The following is a 22,014-nucleotide window of genomic DNA, read 5'->3' on the forward strand; positions in this document are numbered from 1 at the left end:
GGGGAGCCTGAGCTGGTCCACACCGGGGCCTCCTGGGCGGGACCCTCAGAGCGTGGAGTTAGGGTCCTGGGTCTCCTTGCTCCGCTGGTGGAGGGAACTTCTGCTCAGCTGGGAAGGGTTTCTGGAGGAGGCGCTGAGCACTCCCTGGTCCCTGCCCCCCGTACACACACACAGGCTTCGGGGGTCGGGGTTGTGGTGGTGGACTTCCTGCCGGCCCATTCTCAGCCCGCATGCCCAGAGCCCTTTCCCCTTGGTGAAGCAGTGGGGCTTGGGGGATTGGGGCAGCCAACCAAGCCAGACGAGGCGCCCGGGGTCCGTGGCTTCTGGCGGAGACCGGCTGTGCTGTGCGCTGTGGCTGGCTGGACGCGGGGAGCCGTCCCTGGAGCCGCCTGTGGGCTAGCACACTGCCCAGTGCCGCTGTCCGCTGGGCAGGCCTTCCCGGAGGGGGCGGCAGGGTGGGGTGGGGAGGGGGTGGGGCGGGGCGGGCTCCTGAGGGACAGCCAGGCCCCTGGCGTCCCCCACCCTTCCCACCTCGCTCTGCAAGCGCCCTGGGAGTTCAGCGCCCCTTCCCTCTGAGCCGGCAGGCGCAGCCTGGTGGGAGGGGCGTGGCAACCAGGGCTAGGAGGCAAGGAGGAAGTGGGAGGGCAGGAGGGTGAGAGACCCTGGGGTCCCGATGGCTGGTATCAGCTGTGCCAGGCAGGACTGTCTCAGGGCGGGGCAGCATCTCCCTAAGCCTCTTATCAGTCCCAGAGTCCACAGGACACTCCTGAGTTAACGTGTAACCACACGCCATCCCCACCACCCCTCAAAGCTAGCGGTGCCCATATGCAGGCCACTGTGGGGGGCCGCAGGTCCGACCTGGACGCCCGGAAGGAGGGGCTGCCCTGGAGACCTCGCTTCTCAGCTCAAGTGAGCGCCGCTGAGTGGGGGACCAGGCCTGGGCTCCTGGGAACCTAAGTGACCTTGAAGAATTGAGGGCAGGGGCGGAGGGGGTGGAGGAAGGTTCTGTGAGCCTGGATGTCCTGGTGCCTGTGCGGCTGCTCCAGGCCCTGGGCAAAAAGGCTGGGGTCCCTGGGCTGGGGTGGGCCTGGCCCCCAGGGGGCCGGGAGGGCTCTAGAGGGGGGCTGGTCCCTGGTCCCGGGGACTGGGGGCTGGGCTGCATTGCAGCTGCTCAGAGGACCCCTTACCCCCGAAGCACCCACAGCTGCGCGTGGGCCTGGGGCTGCTCCCGTTCTTCCTTGCCTGTGCCGTCTACCTCCTCGTCCAGTGCTCCGTGGACCAGCCGTCCAGGGTCAGCGCCCTGCTCAAGAGCCTGCCCGTCCTCTACCTGGCGGGGTTCCTGGGGACCGCGCACCCTGGTGGGGGCTACTGCTCGCTCCTGCAGGGGGCCCTGCTGTGCTCGGCCGTGGGGGACGCCTGCCTCGTCTGGCCGGAGGCCTTTCTCCACGGTGAGAGTGGGTGACGTGATATGTTGCCTTGTCCTGTTTGGACGCCCCCCGCCCCGCGCCCCAGCGGGTAGAGGGTGGGATGCCGGGGGAGGTGGGGTGACTCCCCAACAGAACGCCCTAGGGAGCCCAGGGCCATGAGCGCCTCCCACTTGGGCGCGTTACCCGAGGCCGCGTGAGCGCGCAGGGCTCGCGGTCTCGAGCACGCTGGCAGAGGCCAGCTTCACCGGGAAGGTAACGCCTGAAACGGGACGCAGGTAGCAGCCAGGTGCCCCCGCAGGCAGAGGGCCGGCAGGTGCAGGAGCCGGGGTGTGTGCAGCCGCCGGGGCCCCTGCAAGCGGGAGTGTCCGTCCGCGAGCGGTTAGGAGCAGAACCGCATGGAACGCGGTGCACGCCTGAGGTGGTTTGGGGGCCAACTAGCCAGAAGGGACGGCCGAGGAAGCCACCCTGGAGATGGGGCGGTATGGCCGGGGTGGGAGCTGGCGCCGGGGTCCGCCCTCTTCCTCGGGCCGAGGGCGGCAGGGTGAAGCCGGGGAGCAGCAGGCTTTGCCAGGCGCCCCACCACCACCACCCTTCCCCCCACCCCCGTGTCTCCTGCAGGCATGGCTGCCTTCGGCCTGGCCCACCTGCTCTACCTCCGGGCCTTCGGCCTCACGCCCCTGAAGCCTGGCCTCCTGCTGCCCATCCTCCTGGTTTCTGCCCCCTACTTCGGGTTCCTGCTTCTTCACCTCCCGCCCCACCTGGTCTGGCCTCTGCTGTCTTACTCCACAGTCCTGGCCTCCATGCTGTGGCGTGCCCTGGCCCGGGGTGAGAGTGCCCGCTGGGGTGCCCTGCTGTTTTTGCTCTCAGACGCCGTGCTGGCCTGGAACACCTTCTTCCACCAGCTGCCCCACGGCCACCTGCTGGTCATGACCACCTACTACCTCGCCCAGATGCTCATCGCCCTGTCGGCCTTCCAGAGCCCCAGGCTCAAGTCCCACTGACTCAGGGCTGAGGTGGGCAGACATCTGCCCCCTCTCCTCCTGCAAGGATCTGACCCCCACCCCAGACCAGTAAAGCCAGAGAAACAGCCTTGAGGGCTAGAGCCAGGCCCCCACACTCCAGTCTGCCGGTGCCGGTTCATCTGGAGACTCAACCGTTCCTGGAGTTCTGAGTCCACCACCGAGTTCCCACTGCCTGCCCTGCGTTCTGATTTCCAGGCCCTCAGCCAGACCCATGCTGGGTCCCCCCCCAGCCCCTGGCCTACTTCTGTGACTCCAAATGCTCTCCGTGTGTCCCCTTCCCGGTGGCCCTGATCTATTTTTCTGTTGCTTAAAGTAAAAGTAAAGTGGGTGTCGAACCAGTGACATCACTGTTAATTTGGGGAGGGGTGATCACCATAACAGCAAATGAGTCATTTTCCTCACCCCCTACCCCCGCACAGAATTTACCATTTTAACCGCTTTTAAGCCCATGATTCGGTGATAGTCGGTCCATTTGCAGGGTTATGCTTTGAACAGCTGCTGCGAGCCCTCCCTTGGGAACACGCGTTTGCGTGTACAACGCAGTGATGTTAGCTGTGCCCACAGTGGGCTGCCTGTGGCCCAGTCCTGGTGCCCAGGACTTGGGGGGGGCGTGGACTAACCCCCTTCCCTAGGGCCCTGTAATGGCAGCAGGGATGCATCGTGTCTGACATCCAGATGAGGATGTTACTGAGCTGAGGTCAGGAGGCTGGCCGATGTTAGGTTCCTGTGGCTGCTGTCATAAATTACCATAAGCTGGGTGACTTAACATTCTGGAGGCCACAAGTCCAAATCCACGGTGTCAGCAGGGGCGCCTTCTGTCCAGGGCGTGCTCAGGGGAGGGTCCTTCCCACCCCTCCCAGCTCCTGACAGCTCAGCCACATTTCCTGTGGTGTTCTCCCTCTGCGAGGCTGTCCTCTTCCGGGGACCCGGTAGTTGGACTGAGGGCCCACCCTAAGTCCAGGGCAATCTCATCCCAAGATTCTTAACTTCATGACATCTCCAAAGACCCTGTTCCTAAACAGCATCACATCCATAAAGGCCCGGGCTCAGGACTTGGGCACAGCCCTGTGGGGACCACAGTTCAGCTGACTGCAGACACATCCAGTATCAGAAGAGGAGAGGGCTGAGGAGATGAGGAAACCCAGAGGGGGCTTGGAGGAGGGGGTAGGTAACCACACGGTGGGAATAGAGTACTGAAGAAGAAAGAACCCAGGTGTGGCCCTCGTCTTGGCTGTGACCCAGGCAGCCCTCTGCCCTTTGAGCCTGAGGTCCTGCACGTGAGGACAGAAAACAGAACCGCTCCCCAAACCCTGCTCACTTTATGCAGCCATGGTGTGCCTTTAGGAACTCTTACGGCAGAGCAGGGACTTCTGCAACCATGATGTGCTTTTAGGGACTCTTAGAGCAGAGAGGAGACTTCTACTGCTATGATCTGCTTTTAGAGACTCATAGCAAAGACGGGACAAGGACTTCCACACCCGTGTTATGCTTTTAGGGACTCATGGCAGGAGACTGCTACATCCAAGATGTGCTTTAAAGGATTCCTCCCCGCCCCAGAACCCACCCTTGGTTTTTAGTCCCTGCCCTACCTACAGGCCAGGACCCCCCACTCACCACAGAGAACCGCCTCAGGCCAGATGAGGCAGGTGTTCTGACTGGGGCGGGTGACTGCTCTTCACAGTCTCAGACGCCACAGTGGCCGGGGTGCCTTCCTTCAGCTGCACACCCAGCTGGCGGTCATGGACCACCTGCTACACTGCCCAGGTCCTCATCAGTCTGTCAGCCACTGAGAGTGGGAAGCTCACGACAGAGTGACTGCAGGGCTGATAAAGTGAGCACCCTCTCCCCTCCTAAAGGGCCCCCAGAACAACCTCCCACCCAGGGAGAAGTGCTAAGGAGCAATATTTCCAGCCTCCATCTGTCTGAACCCCATGTTCTGGTTTTTGAAACAGATACGGGTGACACGTAACTGTACCTTTCAGGCACGCTAGTGTTGATTTGATACATGGATACGTCACAGTATGAGTACCCCGGGAATGTTCGCTAACACCTCTTGAGTCATCACATAATGACCGTTGCTTTATTGTGGTGGGGCCAATTAAGATCGAGTCTTTCAGCAGCCTTGTAATTTATAATACAGCATTGTTGTCTGTGGTCACTCCACTGTGACCATGATCTGTTTGAAGGCATTTGTATCCAATTCCTAAAAATGTTATGGTGGCAGGTTTATTGGGATACTCTCAGGCTTCCCTGGTGGCTCAGACTATAAAGAATCTGCTTCCAGTGCTGGAGACCCGGGTTTCATCCCTGGGTCAGGAAGATCCCTTGGAGAAGGAAATGGCAATCCACTTCAGTACTCTTGCCTGGAGAATCCCATGGACAGAGGAGCCTGGATGGTGGGCTGCAGTCCATGGGGTCACAAAGAGTCGGACATGACGGAGTAACACTTTCACTTTCTTCACCTACCACCCAACAGCTCACTCAAAACTGTAGATGTGGTTTTTAGTATATTCACAAGAGTTTCCAACTAGCAATCTCAGAGCATTTTCATCACCCCAAAAAGCGACCCCATGCCTTAAACTCATCACCCATCGCCTCCAGCCCAAGGCAACCACTAGCTTGTTGTTTAGTCCCTCAGTTGTGTCTGACTCTTTGTGACCCCATGGACTGCAGCCCACCATCCAGGCTCCTCTGTCCATGGGATTCTCCAGGCAAGAGTACTGGAGTGGGTTGCCATTTCCTTCTCCAGGGGGTCTTCCCGAACCAGGGATCGAACTCACGTCTCCTGTATTGGCAGGTGGAGCCTTTATTGCTGAGCCACCAGGGAAACCCAACCACTAGCTTGCAGGATCTTAGCTCCTTGAGCAGAGATTTAACCCTGGGGCCATGGTAGTGAGGGCCCAGAGTCCTAACCACAGGACTGTCTGGGAATTCCCCATAATGTGGCTCTAAATGTTGGTATTTCCAGTGATTTGGGTTTTCCAGGTTTTTTTCTTTTTCTAAATTGAAGAATAGTTGATTTACAACTTATTAATTTCTACTGTACAGCAAAGTGATTCAGTTTTATATGTGTATATATATATATATATATGAATATGTACTGTGCTCTGCTAAGTCAATTCAGTTGTATCCAACTCTTTGCAACCCCATTGACTAGCCTACCAGGCTCCTCTGCCCATGGGATTCTCCAGGTAGGACCTTGTTTATCCCTCAGTGTTTCATGATGATAAACAATTACGACTCTGCACGCAATCCCAATGTAGGGCTTGCTCCCCTCACCCACCAAGCAAAATCTCCCAACACCAGCTGGGCGTCCTGCAAGTCAGCTCAGTTCTGACACTATCCCACAGGTTGAGGACTCAGCCCTACAAAACTGACCCCCCCCGCCCCCAACCCGCACTCCAGACGCCAGTCAGAATCCCAGGTTGTTACCTGTGCTTCTGACCAACCGGCTGTAAGTCAGATATTCCCAAGATCCCCTCCTTGGGTTGGATTAACTTGCTAGAACAGGTCACAGAACACAAAGAAACGTTCCTGCTGCATCACTGGTTTCTTCTAGGACGTCACTCAGGACAGGAGAAGGGAGAGGAGCGCAGGGCAGGAAGTGGGGAAGGAGCCCAGCGCTTCCGTGCCCTGCCCAGAGAGCCTTCCTCACCTGCTCTCGTCACTTTCACACCGCAAGTGAGATCACGGCAGCTTGTGTGTGCAGATCATCAGGAAGGCAAAGCCCTTCTGAAAGGCCCTTCTGGATACCCGCGGTCTAGGGACTAACCCACAGTAAGTGTGGCTGCCGTTTTATCGAATGGCCTCAAAGAGCCAGACGTTGTTCCAAGACTTGATGCGAACTACCTTATTCCTACCACATATTAAAAGGGATTGTGCCGAGTTCTGTCGATTTGGCATCTGAGTCACTTCGAATTGAAGCCAGGTGCTCACGGGCCCAGGTAGAACGGTGGTGCGTGGGCCTGCAAATAGGGACGGTCTGAGGGCGGCCGGAGCTTGCAGAGCCCAAAGGCAGGATAGGAGATGAGACGCCGGCCTGGCGCTGAACCGTCCACTTGAGGGTGGGCATTTTCCCCCCACCGGAGCGGCCCCCTTGCTGCCATCCCGCCCCGCACACCCGGGACCTGCGTCGTGCCTTCACCAGGCTGCGGGAAGCGGCGCCTTAACTTCGGGGCAGGAAGGGGATACCTCAAGGCCAGGCGGAGCCCAGTGTCCAGAGGTGAGGACTGAGGCTGCAGGGCGGGGCGGGCCACAGGCTACAAGCCTCCACTTCCTCCTCCTCCCTTCCTGCCCTGACCTGTGGCCTCACGTCGGACTGGGAGAGGGGAATTCTTGCGTTTAAAGTCCAGCAGGTGGAAGGTCCCAGGGCTGGGACACCTGGGTCCCTCGGCAGCATCCGCAGATATGACCGGGGCCGGCGGGGGCCTCCAGGCCTGGGGGAGCCTGGTGCTACTGGTGAGTCTGAGGGGAAGGGATGCTGGGGTCCCAGAACGCCGGCCCCGCAGGGGGCGGGGCTGACCATTCCCTGGAAAACAGGCTTCCGGATTGGGGGAGGTTCCTAGGGAGGCTTACACACACCTGGTCTCTCACGATCCTGCTGTGTTTGCTGTGGAAGTAAACGTTGGTCATTGGCAAGACTCAGGTATTTTATAAAGAGAAGGGAGTCAGACCCAGGCCCTCCCCCCTCAGACCGGGGGGTCCGGGCCCCCCGCCCCTCCTCCCTCAGACCCAAGACTTCCAGATCCTCAGCCTTTTCTCCCTAAAACCCAGGGGTGCAGACCCCTAGCCTCTCCTCCCTCAGATCAGGGGTCCAGGCCCCAGCCTCCTGCCTCAGATTGGGTGACAGCTTCCTGGTTCCCAGACCCAGTCTCTTCCTTCGTTCCCAGCCTGTTGATCCCTGCCCTTGATCTTCCAAGGCCATATTTTTCAGGAAGTGAAACCACTCAGTTTATCTCAGCACCTTATGCTTGAAGCCAACCCCAGCTCCTGGGTCCCTGGAGTCCCGCCCCTGCCTCACCACCCCGCTCCCCCTCCCCAACACACACACCCCCCCAGGGCAGATGGAAGGTCGTGGGGGTGACTTTGTCGGGGCCCGGCCTGGGGGAGGAGGTGCGGTGCCCTGTTCCTGCCCTCCTGGAGCACTGGCTCAGAGGGGCCAGGGGCACTCGGGGAGGTCACTGGCCGGCCGTCCCACCTGGGGTGAAGCGAGGTGAGCCTCAGAGTCTGATTCTCCCCTCTGGGCTGTCTCCAGGGCCTGTGCAGCTGGACAGGCGCCAGGGCGGCTGGTGAGTGACCCCTGCCTGAGTTCACAGCCCACACAAAGCCACCGCACCTCGACGCCCACGAGCTTTGTGGCGGGGCGGGGGCCGGTGGGGAGGTGTCTCTATGGAGGACAAAGTGGCCACGGCAGGTGCCCGTGGGAACGGTCCTTTCCGGACACGGGGCAGGAGCCAGGGGTGGTAGAAGGGACAGGACTCTCCGCCTCTGCCGGGAAGCTGGCTGCAGAGGCCCAGACCAGCATCGCTACAGAAATCCCACCGAAAAGTGGGATCTAGATCCTTGTCACTCAAGTGTGATCCATGCATGGGCAGCGGCCCCCGAGAGCTGACTGTGCGTGCAGAGCCTCCGTCCCACCCCGGGCCCCTGAGTCAGAACCCGACTGTAACGAGACCCCCGGGGATGTGCTTGCACGCTGAGTCTCGGGAGGCGCTGATCGGGACCAAGCGCCCACATCTGTCTTCCAGGCCCGTCACTGAGACAGGCCTGGGAGCTTGCCCTGAGGGTCAGACATGCCCAGTGACTCTCCCCCCCCGCCGCCGCCTTCCCCCCTCCCTGCTCCCCTGCTCACACCCTGTCCTTCTTCCTAACTTCTCAGCCTCCAGCCCCGTCAGGAACCTCACTGTGGAGGCTCAGACCAATAGCTCCATCACCCTGAGGTGGGAGGCGCCTGGAGATTCTGACCCTCAGGTCTACTGGATCTGGTGGACTTGTGGCCATAATGCAACTGGGTCTCAAAACACAACAAATACCAGTGTCACAGTGGAAGGACTTGAAGCCGGGACCTTGTACGAATTTTGTGTGTGCGCAGTACAGGATGGACTCAATTGCTCCTGGGTGCCTCTCAATGCCAGCACAGGTGAGAGGCAGCCGCCATTCACACCGGTTTGTGTTTTTTAATGGGAGGTGACAGATGGTGGTGGAGAGTTGACAGGAGAATGTGGCATACTCCCTCGCCCAGGGTCCCTTTGGGCCACAATGAGCAGGGGATGAAGAAGGACTATCCATGGGGCTCTGAGTGGGAATTAGTCAGGGTTCTCAACTAAAGAATACAGAGCACAATACTCGGGAGAATCTTCCTTAGCAACCAGGGATGGGGGCAGAAGCACATTACCTGAGCTCTGGGGTGGGGTGTTAGGTACTGTGGAATGTGGATACGCTGACCCTCTGACCCCTTTTCTCCTAGTTCCCAATGGTGTCAGAGCCTTGAGTTTGGAGGCTCAGACCATGAGCTCCTCCACCACCCTGACACCGACAGCCATGCCCACTCAGTGTACACGCTGAAGCTTGGGAGACGCTAGTCTAGACCGTGTGCCCCTCATGTCCTGGGCCAGGAGCTGGGGAAGGCCTGGGAGCTCACCTTGAGGGTCAGACACTTGCAGTGACTCTCCCTGCCCCTGCTCACCCCAAATCCTTCTTCCTAACTTCTCAGCCCCCAATACAGTCAGGAATCTGACTGTGGAGACTCAGACCAACAGCTCCATCACTCTGCGCTGGGAGGCGCCTAACGGCCCTGAGCCTGAGAACTACTGGGTCCAGTGGACTGGTGATGGTAATGCAACTGGGTCCCAAAACACAACAAATACCACTGTCACAGTGGAAGGACTTGAAGCTGGGACCTTGTATGAATTCTCTGTGTTCGCAGTAAAGGATGGAGTCAGCAGCTCCTGGGTGCTTCTCAACGGCACCACAGGTAAGAGGCAGCCGCTATATGTATTGTTTTTGTTTTTTTTAATGGGAGGTGACAGACGGTGGTGGAGAGTTGACAGGAGAACGTGGCACACTCCCTCGCCCAGGGTCCCTTTGGGCCACAATAAGCAGGGGATGAAGAAAGAATACGTGCCCTGCAAGAAGAGAAGCCAGCACAGTGAGAAGCCTGCACACTGCAGCCAAGAGTAGACCCCGCTCGCTGCAAATAGGGAAAGCCTGCTTGCAGCCATGGAGACCCAGTGTAACCATAGATTCGTTAATTTATTAATTACAGCGGGGCTAGTGGTAAAGAATCCACCTGCCGGTGCAGGATACACAAGAGACGTGGGTTCGATCCCTGGGTCGGGAAGATCCCCTGGAGAAGGAAACGGCAACCCACTCCAGTATTCTTACCTGGGACATTCCATGGACAGAGGAGCCTGGTGGGCTACGGTCCATGTCGGACATGACTTGAGCACACACGTGAGACACACACACACACCAGAAAGACCAGAGTCAGCAGCTGCATCTGGAAAGCTGACATGTCTGGAAGTGAGAGTGTTCTGTCCCTGGGGCAGCCTGTGACAGACGATGTAGGGTCTGGTGGTGGGCGGGACCCAGGGCTGTAGACCCCGGACAGAGGGCCTGAGCAATCCTGGCCCCCCACCCCCGGCCACTTTTCTGCAATCTGCACTTCTTAGCAAGCAGATGCCTTCCCATGCCTGGGTATTTCTGCTTTGCTCTGAGGAGGAGGAGACTGGGGCACCACGGGTGTGGGGTGGAGGGCAGGGGTCCTTGGGGATCCAGCCCCTTCAGTCTCTATCCTCGCTTCTCAGCTCCCACCGAGGTTATGGACCTGCAGAAGCAAAATCAGACCAACAGCTCCATCACCCTCCGGTGGGAGGCCCCTGCAGACCCACGGCCCCAGTTCTATGTATACTGGGTCCAGTGGGTCAGCAGAGGCCATCCGCAGAGGAAGCAAGATCCCCAAGGACAGCAGGACATCCAGACGAGCAGGACCAACGGGACTTCCTATACGGTGGAGGCACTGGTGCCCGGGACTCGGTACCGCTTCAGTGTGTGGGCCGAGAGCAACGGTGTACACGGTTACAAACAGAGCCTCAATGCATCCACGGGTGAGATGGGGCTCCCTTTTACCTGGTGGTGGTGGGGGGTTAGGTCAGGCCTGGGGGCAGTGAGAGGTGAGCGGACTCCAAATCCCATCAGGCCATGGGGTCATGGTGTCATGTGTTGCAGTGACACGGACGGTCAAAGGGCTCATGGGAGTTGTAGCCTGTGGAGACCTGTGGCCTGGCCACGTGTGGACAACAGAGAGTGAGGGGTGAAGAGGTATTCTGGTTTGGGGGAAGGAAAGGACGCGCTGGTTCTCAGAGAACCGGCCTGACTGGTGGGGAGCGGGGCAGTGGGAAGTCCCCCCGGATGGAGCCCCCTGACGCCTCTCATCCTCCTGCACACAGCCCCGGATCCTGCCAACATCGTCTCCTGTGTCATCACCTCGGGGGGCCACGAGGTCATCCTGAACTGGTCCTGCCCCCAGGGAGGCTACGAGGCCTTTGAACTGGAGGTTGAGGGGCAGCCGGGCCCCCAGAACAGGTCCTCCTGTGGGAGTGCCATGAAGGTGTCGTTACGCAGGCCAGCTCAGCCCCACTCAGCCACCGTCACGACCGTCTGGGATGAAATGAGGGCCCCGTCTGCCTCGGTGGCCTGCCGCGCGGAGAGCGGGCATGCAGGTGAGCGGAGCCCCGGGGACAGGGGACTCACGACCTTCTCCCCAGACCTCTTCAGGCCCTGCTCTGAGGCAGGCCCGTCCGCCTGGGGGGTCCTTTATGCTTGTGTTTTGTCTCCTACTCTCTTTAAAACAGCTCTGTTGAGGTGTGATTCCTATAACGTACAACAGTTCACCCACTGAAAGGGTGCAACCCAATGGCTGCTGCATTCGCGGTATTTGCAGCCATCGTTGCCATCAGTCTTAGAACGTTTTCATCATCCCGTTAAGAAAAGTTGTCCCCTTAAGCCTTGTTGTTCAGTTGCTCAGTCGTGTCCGACTCTTTGAGACCCCATGAACCGCAGCACGCCAGGCCTCCCTGTCCATCACCAACTCCCGGAGTCCACCCAAACTCATGTCCATTGAATCGGTGACCCCATCCAACCATCTCATCGTCTGTCGTCCCCTTCTCCTCCCGCCTTGAATCCCTCCCAGCATCAGGGGCTTTTCTAGTGAGTCGGCAGTTCGCATCAGGTGGCCAAAATATTGAAGCTTTAGCTTTAGCATCAGTCCTTCCAATGAACACTCAAGGTTGATTTCCTTTAGGATGGACTGGATTGCTCTCCTTGCTGTCCAAGGGACTCTCAAGAGTCTCCTTTAAGCCTGTTACCCCCCGACTTCCCCAGCCCCCCACCACACCCCCGACTCCCCCAGCCCCCCACCATCACCCCCCGACTTCCCCAGCCCCCCACCATCACACCCGACTTCCCCAGCCCCCCACCATCACCCCCCGACTTCCCCGGCCCCCCACCATCACCCCCCGACTTCCCCAGCCCCCCACCATCACCCCCAACTTCCCCAGTCCCCCACCATCACCACCCGACTTCCCCAGTCCCCCACCATCACCCCCTGACTTCCCCAGCCCCCCACCATCACACCCGACTTCCCCAGTCCCCCACCATCACCCCCCGACTTCCCCAGCCCCCCACCATCACACCCGACTTCCCCAGCCCCCCACCATCACCCCCTGACTTCCCCGGCCCCCCACCATCACCCCCCGACTTCCCCAGCCCCCCACCACACCCCCGACTCCCCCTGTCCCCCACCAACCAGCTGTTGATGCCCTCTAACCCACACGTGTCTCTCTAGATCTGCCCCTCCTGGATCTGTCCTAGAATACACTCAGGCAGTGTGTGGTCCTTCGTGACTGGTTTCCCTCACTTAGTGTAATGCTTTTAAAGCTCATCCGCTGTTCTGATGTTGCTTCGTTGCTTTTTAATTCGTTTTCGACTGTGCTGGGTCTTGGTCGCTGCAAGGGCTTTTCTCCAGTTGTGGGGGGCGGGGCTCCTCTCTAGTTGGGGTGCGCCGGTTTCTCGCTGCGGTGGCGTCTCTTGTTGCAGAGCACAGGCTCTGGGGCGTGTGGGCTTCAGGAGCTGTGGTGCGTGGGCTCAGGAGTCGCAGCTCCCGGGCTCTGGAGCGCAGGCTCAGTAGTCGTGGCGTACGGGCTTAGCTGCTTCGAGGCCTGTGGAATCTTCCCGGACCAGGGATCGAACCTGTGTCCCCTGCACTGGCAGGCGGATTCTTACCACGGAGCCACCAGGGAAGCCCCCTGAGCAACTGATGACTTTTGAGGAGCAACTGGGGAACTAAGGGGCTGTGGGGCGAGGTTTGATCGGTGGGAGGTGGGGGCGCGTTCTCCTCTCCCTCCTCTGCCCTCGAGTCTACCCCGCGGGCCTCTGATCTCAGTCTGGGGGACTCGGGACGGCAGGAACGCAGCCCCGGGCTCTAACAGCCCCCACCCCGCCTTCCCCAGGGGTCATTGCCGGTTCCGTGGTCGGCGTCCTCCTGTTGCTCGTTCTGGTGGGCCTGCTGGTCTTCTTCCTGAAGAGGTGAGACTCCGCGCAGGGCTCACGGGGCACCTGGAGTGGGGCCCGGGGGACAGACGGGGACCCCTGCTCCAACCTCGTTCCCCGAGCCTCTCCTCCCCCTGTCCTTTTCCCAGGCATAGGAAGAGGGAGAAGAAAACCGCACCCGAGGATCTGCAGATCAGGTGAGCTGGTCTGGGGAGCACACCAGCGACTCGCTGCCAGGTCAAATCCAGTTGGCCACTGGACAGGTCAGAGGGCAGGACTAGGGGACCCGCCCGCACACGCCTCGAAGGCCCAGCCCCCTGTGGCAGGGACCATCATGCCTCCACCGCTGCCCGCTCCCTAAGCGGTCCGGGCCGGTGGCTACAGAACGGTTTCAGTCTCCACTCTGGGAGTCCCGCTCATTCATCCAACAGCACGTCCACCGAACCCCTGTTGAGAGTCAGGCACTGTTGGAGGAAGCAGCGACGGAAGCAAAGATTCCTGCCCTTGTGGAGCTTATGTTCCAGCACAAGGACTTCCCTGCTGGTCCGGGGGTTGGAACGCCAGGCTTCCACTGCAGGGCACACGGGTTAGACCCCTGGTCGGGGATCTAAGATCCTTCAGGCTTCGAGGCACAGCCAAAAGCAAACACACGTGCACACAGGAAGCAGAACAAGTTGATGAAGGCCCTGATGGTTCCGTGGAGACAAATAGGGTGAGAGGTGGGGCTGACAAGAGTAGGGGGGCAGTATTTTAAATAGGGTGTCCAGGAGCAGCCTCACTCAGCAGATGACTAAGAGAAAACCATTTGAGGACAGACCTGAAGCGAATGAGGGGAAGAGCCCTGTGCCCACCTGGGGAAAAGACATTCCAGGCGGAGGCCCTGAGGCAGTTCCCCTCTTGGGGTGTTGGGAGAACAAGGCGTGTCTCTGAGGCTGAGCAGAGTGTGGGTGAAGGGAGGCGGGCAGGAAGTGGGGTTGGAGAGGTATCAGGTGGGGTCAGATGAGAGTGAAGACTTTGCATTTTATCTGGAGATCACAGTGTTTGTAAGGTTTTGAGTAGACCCGTGATACAGTTAAGAAGCAAAGGCAAAAAAGCAGGGAAGCAGCAAGATGTGTTTAATAATGCAGACGTTGTTAAGCCTTAGAGCAGGAAGCGGTTAGAGGGAATCAGATTCAAGATGTCATCTGAGTGTTTAAACAGCAGATCTGGTTCAAGATTGGATGTGTTGGTGTGGAGCTCAGAGAGGGCTCAGGAGTGACCCCACGGCATTTAGGCTGAGCCCCAGGAAGGCTGGAATTGCCACGACTCGAGGTGGAATGTCTATGGTGGGGGCAGGTTTGGGGGAAAAGTGTCAGGAACTCAGCGGTGGACACACTACTTTGAAATGCTTGTTGGATGTGCGGGTGAAGGCGAAGATGAACAAGCCGTATGAACTTTATGAACAAGCATAAAGTTCTGCAGTTCAGGAGAACATTTGTGCAGATGTCTTCATCACTCTGGGTCAATCGTCATTAAATCTCTTCATTAGAACAGTCCCCAGGGATTAACAGAGGAGAGTCAGGGCAAGGAGTTAAGGAAAGCCGGGAGACCAGCTGTGAGGTTGTTGTTCAGTTGCTCAGTGGAGTCCGACTCTGTCACCCCATGGGCTGCAGCATGCCAGGCTCCCCTGTCCTTCACTACATCCAAGAGTTTGCTCAAACTCATGTCCATTGAGTCGGTGATGCCATCCAACCATCTCATCCTCTATGTCCCCTTCTCCTCCTTCCCTCAATCTTTCCCAGCATCAGGGTCTTTTCCAACGAGTCAGTTCTTCACATCAGGTGGCCAAGATATTGGAGTTTCAGCTTCAGCATCAGTCCTCCCAATGAATATTCAGGACTGATTTCTGTTAGGATTGACTGGTTTGATCGCCTTGCTGTCCCTGGGACTCGTGGGCACAAAAAGAAAGAGGGGATGGCCACCAGAGGTAGGTGCCTGAGGAGGAGTAAATACAGGTGTGGGGGACGACGATGCCCAGCTTCTCCTTCGCCGTAGAATCTGTCCTGGCCAGCATCCTGCCTCCAGTCACCCTCTGACCTCTCCCCCCGACCCTGTGCCCATTATACGGCACCTGCGACACATGTCTGCACCCGCTGGATTCCAAGTCTGGTCCCGCCTATAGGTCGAGCATTTTGCCATCCTCCACCTGGGTGTGCATGTTTGCATGTCCCAGCGACGACCCTCGGGCACTCGCGGGTGGAGATTCCTGGAAGCTGGTGGGAAACAGGTCTGAAGCGCAGGACAGGGAGAAATAGGGACTGGAGATTTAGAAATCGCAGATGAAGATGAAGCTACAGAAGTGGTCAAACCCCATGAGAAGCGTGTGTCCAGTGGGAAAGGGGGACTCGAGGACGGACTCCCGGGAACGCCCCCCTTTTAGGATGGATGGAGGGTGAGGGGCCCACCGAGGAGGAGGAGCAGCGGGCAGAGAGGCCGGTGGTGGTGCCAACCAGGAGAGGGTGGATCCCGAAAAGAAGTGCCATCAGCGGCGCCGAACTCTGCGGAGCACTGACTCGAAGGATGGCCTGAGAGGCGGCCTTTGGAACTGGAGATAAGGAGGCAAATCAGATAGGGGACTTTGAAAACAGTCCTTGTTCCCCTGAAGTCGTGGTGCAGACAGCAGGCTTCGGTGATGGGTGGGAAGGAAGCAGAGAAAACCGGCCTGCCTGAGGAGCCTGAACGCAAAGGGGCGTTTTCGTCCGTCTCGTCGTTGTGTGGGTATGATGAGGCCACTGGGTCTGGAGACACACCATGCGTAGGCAGTGTCCTGCACGCACAGATCCCAGCGAGGGTCACATGTCACACCAGGCAGGGCCACACAGACACAGACCAGGGTCGGCTGGGAGGCGGGGGACCCCCAAGGAAGAGGCTGTATCCTGGTTTTCATTCGGGAAAGTGGGCAGTGCACGCCAAACTAGTTCAACTGGAATCACCTCAGCGGACCCTGAGGGCTGTTCCCTGTTGCTGGTGGCAGTCTGAGCAGACGGCCCAGCATGTGTGGTCCTGAAAGGGGCAGTGGTGTGGGTGTGCAATTTAATCAGCTCGTCAGGAAGGAGAACTGGAGAGCTCCCTGGCGTCCGGTTCACCGCCAGGGCCAGGTTCAGTCGCGGGCCGGGGATCTCCTGCAGGCCACGCAGCTCGGCCAAATGAATAAATACAAACGAAAAGTGTAAAAATAAACCAAAAACCAATTACGTTAAAAAAAAAAAAAAGAAAAACAAGAAAAAACAAAACGAGGACTGAACTGGTGAGCCTCCAGCCAGGGACTCAAAACCGAGTCTGGACGACTGTCCTTGTAGCACTGCACTCCAAGGGAGGGGGCGTGGGCCCCTGAGGTGGGAACCCCTCGAGCTGGCGGGACGCTTTTTATTTTTGGCTGTGCCGCGTCTCAGCTGCCCTGTAGGCTTTTCTGCGGTTGCAGAGCGCAGGCTTCTCACCGCGGTGACGTCTCTTGTTGCCGGGCACCAGGGATCGAACCTGTGTCCCCTGCATTGGCAGGCGGGTTCTTTACCACTGAGCCCAGAGGAAGCCCCAGAGGATTCCTTTTTTCAGTTCGAAAGTGAGAGTAGCATGTTCACACACGAACGGGGAGGAGAGGGAAGACCCACGCAGGGCCACAGGGGATTGGGGCCTAGACATGGGCAGAGGCCCCAAAAGGGCAGAGGAACACCTCTCCCTCTTTTTGAGTCAAGACAAATCCCAAGGAACTTCCCTGGTGGTCCAGGGGTCCCAGTGCAGCGGGCCTGGCTTCCATCCCTCCTCAGGGAACTTGATACCACACGTCACAACTAAGACCCAGCATAGCCAAAAAACAAACAAGCAAATTTGATTGTGGTAAAAAGACAGACAACCTGTAATTCACCACTGCAGACTGTTTTTAACTGTCCAGTTCAGTGGCCCTAAATCCACTCCCATTGTTGTGCAACCGGCACCATCATCTATCCATAGAACTCTAAAAAAAAACACAGCTTTGTTTATTTAGGCCAAGTTGCATGACTTGTGGGACCTTGGTTCCCCAGTCAGGGATCAAACTGGCACCCTTGGCAGTGAAAGTTTGGAGTCCTAACCACTGGACTGCCGGGAGAGTTCCCTAGAGAACTCTCTTCACCTGGCAAAAATGAAACTCTGTACCCAGTAAAAACTAACTCCCCATTTCCCCAATCTCCCCAGCCCCTGAAACCCCCTTCTACTTTCTGGTTGTATGAGTTTGATGACTAGCTGCCTCATATAGATGGAATCGTATTTGTCCTCTTGTGACCAGCTCATTTCACTCAGCAGCAGACCCTCATGTTCATCCATGTTGCCTTATGGGTCAGAATTTCTTTCCTCCTTAAGGATGAATAATATTCCACTGTATACATAGACCACATCTTCTTGATCCATTCATCTATCAATGGACACTTGGTTTGCTTTCACTTTTTAGCTACTGTGAATAATGCGGCTATGAACACAGGTGTACAAATATCTGAGACATTGCTTTCAATTCTTTTGGGTGTATACCCGCAGACGGATTGGATGAATGAGAAACAAAATCCCTAATGCAAAAGATGTCTGCACCTCCCATGTTCATAGCAGCAGTATCCACCATAGCCAAGATATGGTAACAACCTGGATGTCCATCAGTGGATGAATGAACAGAGAAGATGTAACATACATAGATGCTAGAATATTACTGAGCCATAAAAAAGGAATGAAATGATGCCATTTGTGACACCACGGATGGACCTTTAGGGCATTATGCTAAGTGAGATTAGTCAGAGGAGGACAAATACTGTATGATGTCACTTACATGTGGAGTGGTCGAGGGAATTCCCTGGTGGTCAGTGCTTTTACTGCCAGAGGCTTGGGTTCAATCCGTGGTCAGGGAACTAAGATCCTGCAAGCTTTGTGGCACGGTAAAAAAAAAAAAAAAATTTAAATTAAACCTCAGACTTATACAGAGGACACAGTGGTGGGTGCCAGAGGCAGAGGGTGACATGGGTGAAGGAGGATAAAAGGTCCAAACTTCCAATTATAAGATAAGTAAGTCCTGGGGTGGTAAAAAAAAAAAAAAGCAAAATCCTCTCCTTTTATCCCAAGAACATGCGGTTAAAGGTGGTTCAACCGACTCACCCCTCTCCCCCCGCAGGTTCCCAGGGGACATCCTGGCAGAAGACTTTGCCCAGCACGTCTGGAAAAATGAGAGGGACAGCAACTATGGCTTTGCCGAGGAGTACCAGGTGGGGTGAGCCGGGCCCCACGCGCCCACCAGCCCCTCCCGCCCCTGCGGGGCTGAGCTGAAGCAGGCATGCCCAGCTGGGTGGCTCACATAGAAATCCTCAGCCACGATCGGCCACCTTTTTGACTCTCACGCTGGTGTCCGGTAGCCGGGTCCCTCCGCTCTCGCCTGCCCCCACCCCGGGCCCCTTTCTTCCAGCAGCCGTCTCAGACGCCCCCGGGGGCGGTGGGCACACGCCTCCTATCTCTGTGGGTGCTGCAGAACTCCGAGGGGCAAGGGGTGAGTGGGTGGCGCCACGGGGCTGGCCCCGGGTGGGGGTGGGCCGAGGAAATCCAGCGCCCGTGCACCCTCCCCTTCCTCCGCCCCCAGCAACTGGCCCTGGAGGACCTCGGCCAGTCCCAGATGGTGGCCTCAGCCCCGGAGAACAGCGCCAAGAACCGCTACAGGAACGTGCTGCCCTGTGAGTCTCGAGCCTCTGCCGTTCTCGCCCGCGTCGGCGGGCAAGAACGGCAACACCCAACACGAGGCAACACCCTCCTCCCTTGTTCCCCTCGAGAGATAAAGCCCCTGCCCCCGTGAGCGGGGAGCCCCTCGGCCGGCTCCTCCCGACGGGGTCCCTCGCCCCACTCCCAGCTCCTTGTGTCCGCCCGTCCCCGCCTTCCCCGCTCCCTCCGCGGCGCTAACTCCAGCGTCTCCCCTTAGACGACTGGTCCCGTGTGCCCCTGCGGGCCCTCCTCGGACAGCCCGGCTCCGAGTACATCAACGCCAGCTTCATCCCCGTAAGGCTGGGGTCAGGCTGGGCTCGGGAGCCTCGGAAGGTAAGGGCTGGGGGCAGGGGGGACCTGACCCGCCTGCCTCCCTCCACCAGGGTCTCTGGAGCTCCCGGGAGTTCATCGCGGCCCAGGGCCCCCTGCCGCAGACTGTGGGCGACTTCTGGCGCCTGGTGTGGGAGCAGCAGAGCCACACCCTGGTCATGCTGACCAACTGCGTGGAGTCCGGCCGGGTGAGGGGAGCCCCGGGCCCCGGGCTGGGGGGGCCGCCCTCCAGGCTCCAGCCTGTGATCCTGCCCCAGACACGGGTCCCGGGGAGGACCCTGACCCAACCTCGGGGGTTCCCAGCACGACTGCACCCCTCCCGCCTCCCCCAGTCCACCCGCTGGGCCTCGTATGGGGCGAAGCTGCTCTGGAAGACCTGAGGAGGGGGGAGGCCTCCTGGCTGGGGTGGCTCTCCACTTGGTTCGCGGGCCGGGGCGAGTCCCCGATGCTGAAAGCCAGAGCCACCCGCGGGGGTGCTCCGGGGGAGGGTCTCCGCAGCCGCCTGTACCCTGACCCACCCCCGTCTCCCCCCAGGTGAAGTGTGAGCATTACTGGCCTCTGGACGCCCAGCCCTGCACCCATGGGCCCCTGCAGGTGACCCTGATGGGGGAGGAGGTGACAGAGAACTGGACTGTCCGAAACCTGACGCTCCGCCATGTAAGCCCCACCCCCCTCGGCTGGCGGTTCCTCCCCCCTCCCGAGCGCCATCGCTCCCACCAGGGGCCTCCGGGGGCCCCAGCGGTGCCCCCACGCATCAGAAACCGGCCCCGGACTGAGGTCCCCTCAACCCCTGCCTCTAGGAGCAACAGAAGAAGACTTTGCCCGTGCGTCAGTTCCACTACGTGACCTGGCCAGACCACGGTGTGCCCCACTCCCCAGACCCTTTGCTGGCCTTCTGGAGGATGCTCCGGCAGTGGCTGGACCAGACGGTGGGGGGCGGGCCTCCGATCGTGCACTGCAGGTGAGGAGGGGCCGGACCCCTGCCCTGCGCCTCAGAGTCCGGCCCCTCGGGTCCTTCGGGGACTTGTGGAGGAGACCAGGAAGGCATGCAGGAGATGGAGGCAGGAGGTGAAGGGGTGGTGGTGCAGGTTGCGAATGAGGATGAAGATGAAGGCATGGGAAAGGAGGGAAAAGAAATAAAGGAGGCAGCGGCATGGGCGGGGAGGAGCGGTGAAGGACAAGAGGGAGAAATGGCCAGAGGTCTTAAGAAATGTTTAAAACACCTCCTTGGGGAAACTCCCTGGTGGTCCAGTGGTTAGGACACGGTGCTTTCACTGCCAAGAGCCGGCGTTCATTCCCCTGGTCGGGGAGCTAAGACCCCACAAGTCTCACGGCTTGGCAAAATAACAATAATAATAATTTAAAAATTAAAATGGCTCATCTTATGTTTAAAGAAAAATGACTGGCTTGGGAGCTCATCTGCTCTGTCTGAACCCCAGCTGGTCACTGACCAGCTGAGTGTCCTGGGACAGTGGGCTTCACCTCACTCACCACATTGCCCTCTCTGTATAGTGGACACACTCAGCTGACAGCTCCTACTTCTGAAGGGTGGGACAAGTGCACAGAAGACATGAGGCATCCGGAACGGGGCCTCGCAGATAGAACTGTGTGCAGTCATTGCTTATTACTTCCCACTTGCACCGTAGCCTCCAGAATAGCCCCGCTAAATACCCGACCCCTGGGTACTCCAAAGACAGAGCCCTCCAGTCAGCGGGGGCTCCCGGCGCCCCCATGGCCTGATGCCTCCTTGTCCCTGCCTAGCGCCGGTGTGGGCCGCACGGGCACCCTCATTGCCTTGGATGTGATGCTGCGGCAGCTGGAATGCGAGGGTCTCGTGGGGCCCTTTGGCTACGTGAAGAAGATGCGGGAGAGCCGCCCGCTGATGGTGCAGACCGAGGTGAGGGGCGTCCCCGGGCCTGGCTGGGTGGGCAGGCGGGCAGGGAGAGCTGGCCCGAGGCTCAGGAGGGCGCCTCCCGCCCTGCTCTGTCTCCAGGCCCAGTACGTGTTCCTGCACCAGTGCATCCTTCGGTTTCTGCAACAGTCAGCCGCAGCGCAGGCTCAGAAGGGGGCCACCTATGAGAACCTGCTGATGGAGAATACAGCTGCTACAGAGGCCTGAGCTGTGGGAGGGCTGAGACCCCCGCCCTTCTAGACAGACTCTGCACCTCTGCTTCAGCCCAGATGCCTGGGCCCCATGGGACAGCTGAGCACCGGGGTCCCAGACTCCCGGGCCCTGAAGGAAGTGAGGGGACCGGCAGCCTAGATTCCTACTTCCTGGAGAGGGGGTGAGCCCTGATCCTGGATTTCCAGTTCCTTGGAGAAGGAGAGGGATGCGGTCCAGGAGTCTCTTGGTTTTTGTTTGAGGGAGGAGGAGGAAGTAGGGTCTCAAGGAAACAAGCTGAATTCTGAGGAAGAAAGGAAGTAATGAGGCTCCAGAATTCTGGCCACCTGAGGAATAAGGGTGGGCAGGGACCTGTCCGTCTTTTGCTCCAGAAACCAAATCAGTCTTCAAGAATCTGAGGTTTCCCCTTACCCTGCTGCCTGTACATATTTTTTTCTTTTATCCCATAACTTATTAAATCACTATTTTCCCCAGAGACACCCATCCCCGCAGTGGATTTCTGGGTCTGGAAATAATATTGAGGTGGGTTCCTGATGTACAGGTACTGAGGCAAACATCCCAGGAAGGTAGCTAGGGGGATTCACCGTTGGCACCTGAAAATGTAGGTTTGGACAGTTGAGTCTCTCTGAGAAGGCCCAGGGTGTGGGCAACATGGGCTCCGTGCCCTGAGCTGGGAGCATGGAGGCTTGCCTTCTGGGCCTAGCCCTAGTGGAACTTAGAGGGTGGAGTGAGGCCAATTTGCTGGTGAATTTCAGGCTTAGTCTCCTGTCTGGATATCTGAAAACCCTGGCCTCCGGAGAGGGTCTTCTGGGTCCTAGAACCC

At 58.6% G+C, this 22,014-nt stretch overlaps 2 protein-coding genes across 3 annotated transcripts; both read left to right on the forward strand.

The window, feature by feature from the left end:
- Positions 1-102: 102 nt before the first annotated feature.
- On the forward strand, positions 103-2,788 carry TMEM86B (transmembrane protein 86B). Of its 2 annotated transcripts, none has more exons than XM_043900233.1 (3): positions 103-909; positions 1,196-1,448; positions 2,046-2,788. In XM_043900233.1, the coding sequence occupies exons 1-3, from the start codon at positions 826-828 to the stop codon at positions 2,426-2,428; spliced, it is 720 nt and encodes a 239-aa protein (XP_043756168.1). In that variant the 5' UTR covers positions 103-825; the 3' UTR covers positions 2,429-2,788. The 2 variants fall into 2 exon arrangements, with proteins under 2 accessions (XP_043756168.1, XP_043756169.1); XM_043900234.1 differs by having other exon boundaries at positions 1,268-1,448.
- A 3,188-nt stretch (positions 2,789-5,976) lies between these two features.
- Positions 5,977-21,668, forward strand: PTPRH (protein tyrosine phosphatase receptor type H). Its single transcript, XM_043900213.1, has 16 exons — positions 5,977-6,907; positions 7,704-7,737; positions 8,328-8,588; positions 9,162-9,422; positions 10,255-10,554; positions 10,897-11,169; positions 12,958-13,033; positions 13,147-13,194; positions 18,165-18,255; positions 18,624-18,714; positions 18,957-19,033; positions 19,123-19,257; positions 19,604-19,726; positions 19,870-20,030; positions 20,831-20,966; positions 21,063-21,668. The coding sequence occupies exons 1-16, from the start codon at positions 6,857-6,859 to the stop codon at positions 21,186-21,188; spliced, it is 2,244 nt and encodes a 747-aa protein (XP_043756148.1). The 5' UTR covers positions 5,977-6,856; the 3' UTR covers positions 21,189-21,668.
- Positions 21,669-22,014: the final 346 nt, after the last annotated feature.

This window comes from Cervus elaphus, chromosome 4, assembly GCF_910594005.1.
Source record: "Cervus elaphus chromosome 4, mCerEla1.1, whole genome shotgun sequence".
Classification (NCBI taxonomy): domain Eukaryota; kingdom Metazoa; phylum Chordata; class Mammalia; order Artiodactyla; family Cervidae; genus Cervus; species Cervus elaphus.

Bases quoted from the DNA above. Each gene is read 5' to 3' on its own strand.
- PTPRH (XM_043900213.1), top strand. From the start codon at position 6,857: ATGACCGGGGCCGGCGGGGGCCTCCAGGCCTGGGGGAGCCTGGTGCTA. The intron at 8,589-9,161 runs GTGAGAGGCAGC...CTAACTTCTCAG, and splicing joins GCCTCTCAATGCCAGCACAG to CCCCCAATACAGTCAGGAAT. The intron at 10,555-10,896 runs GTGAGATGGGGC...TCCTGCACACAG, and splicing joins GAGCCTCAATGCATCCACGG to CCCCGGATCCTGCCAACATC.
- TMEM86B (XM_043900233.1), top strand. From the start codon at position 826: ATGCAGGCCACTGTGGGGGGCCGCAGGTCCGACCTGGACGCCCGGAAG. The intron at 910-1,195 runs GTGAGCGCCGCT...TTACCCCCGAAG, and splicing joins GACCTCGCTTCTCAGCTCAA to CACCCACAGCTGCGCGTGGG. The intron at 1,449-2,045 runs GTGAGAGTGGGT...TGTCTCCTGCAG, and splicing joins GCCGGAGGCCTTTCTCCACG to GCATGGCTGCCTTCGGCCTG.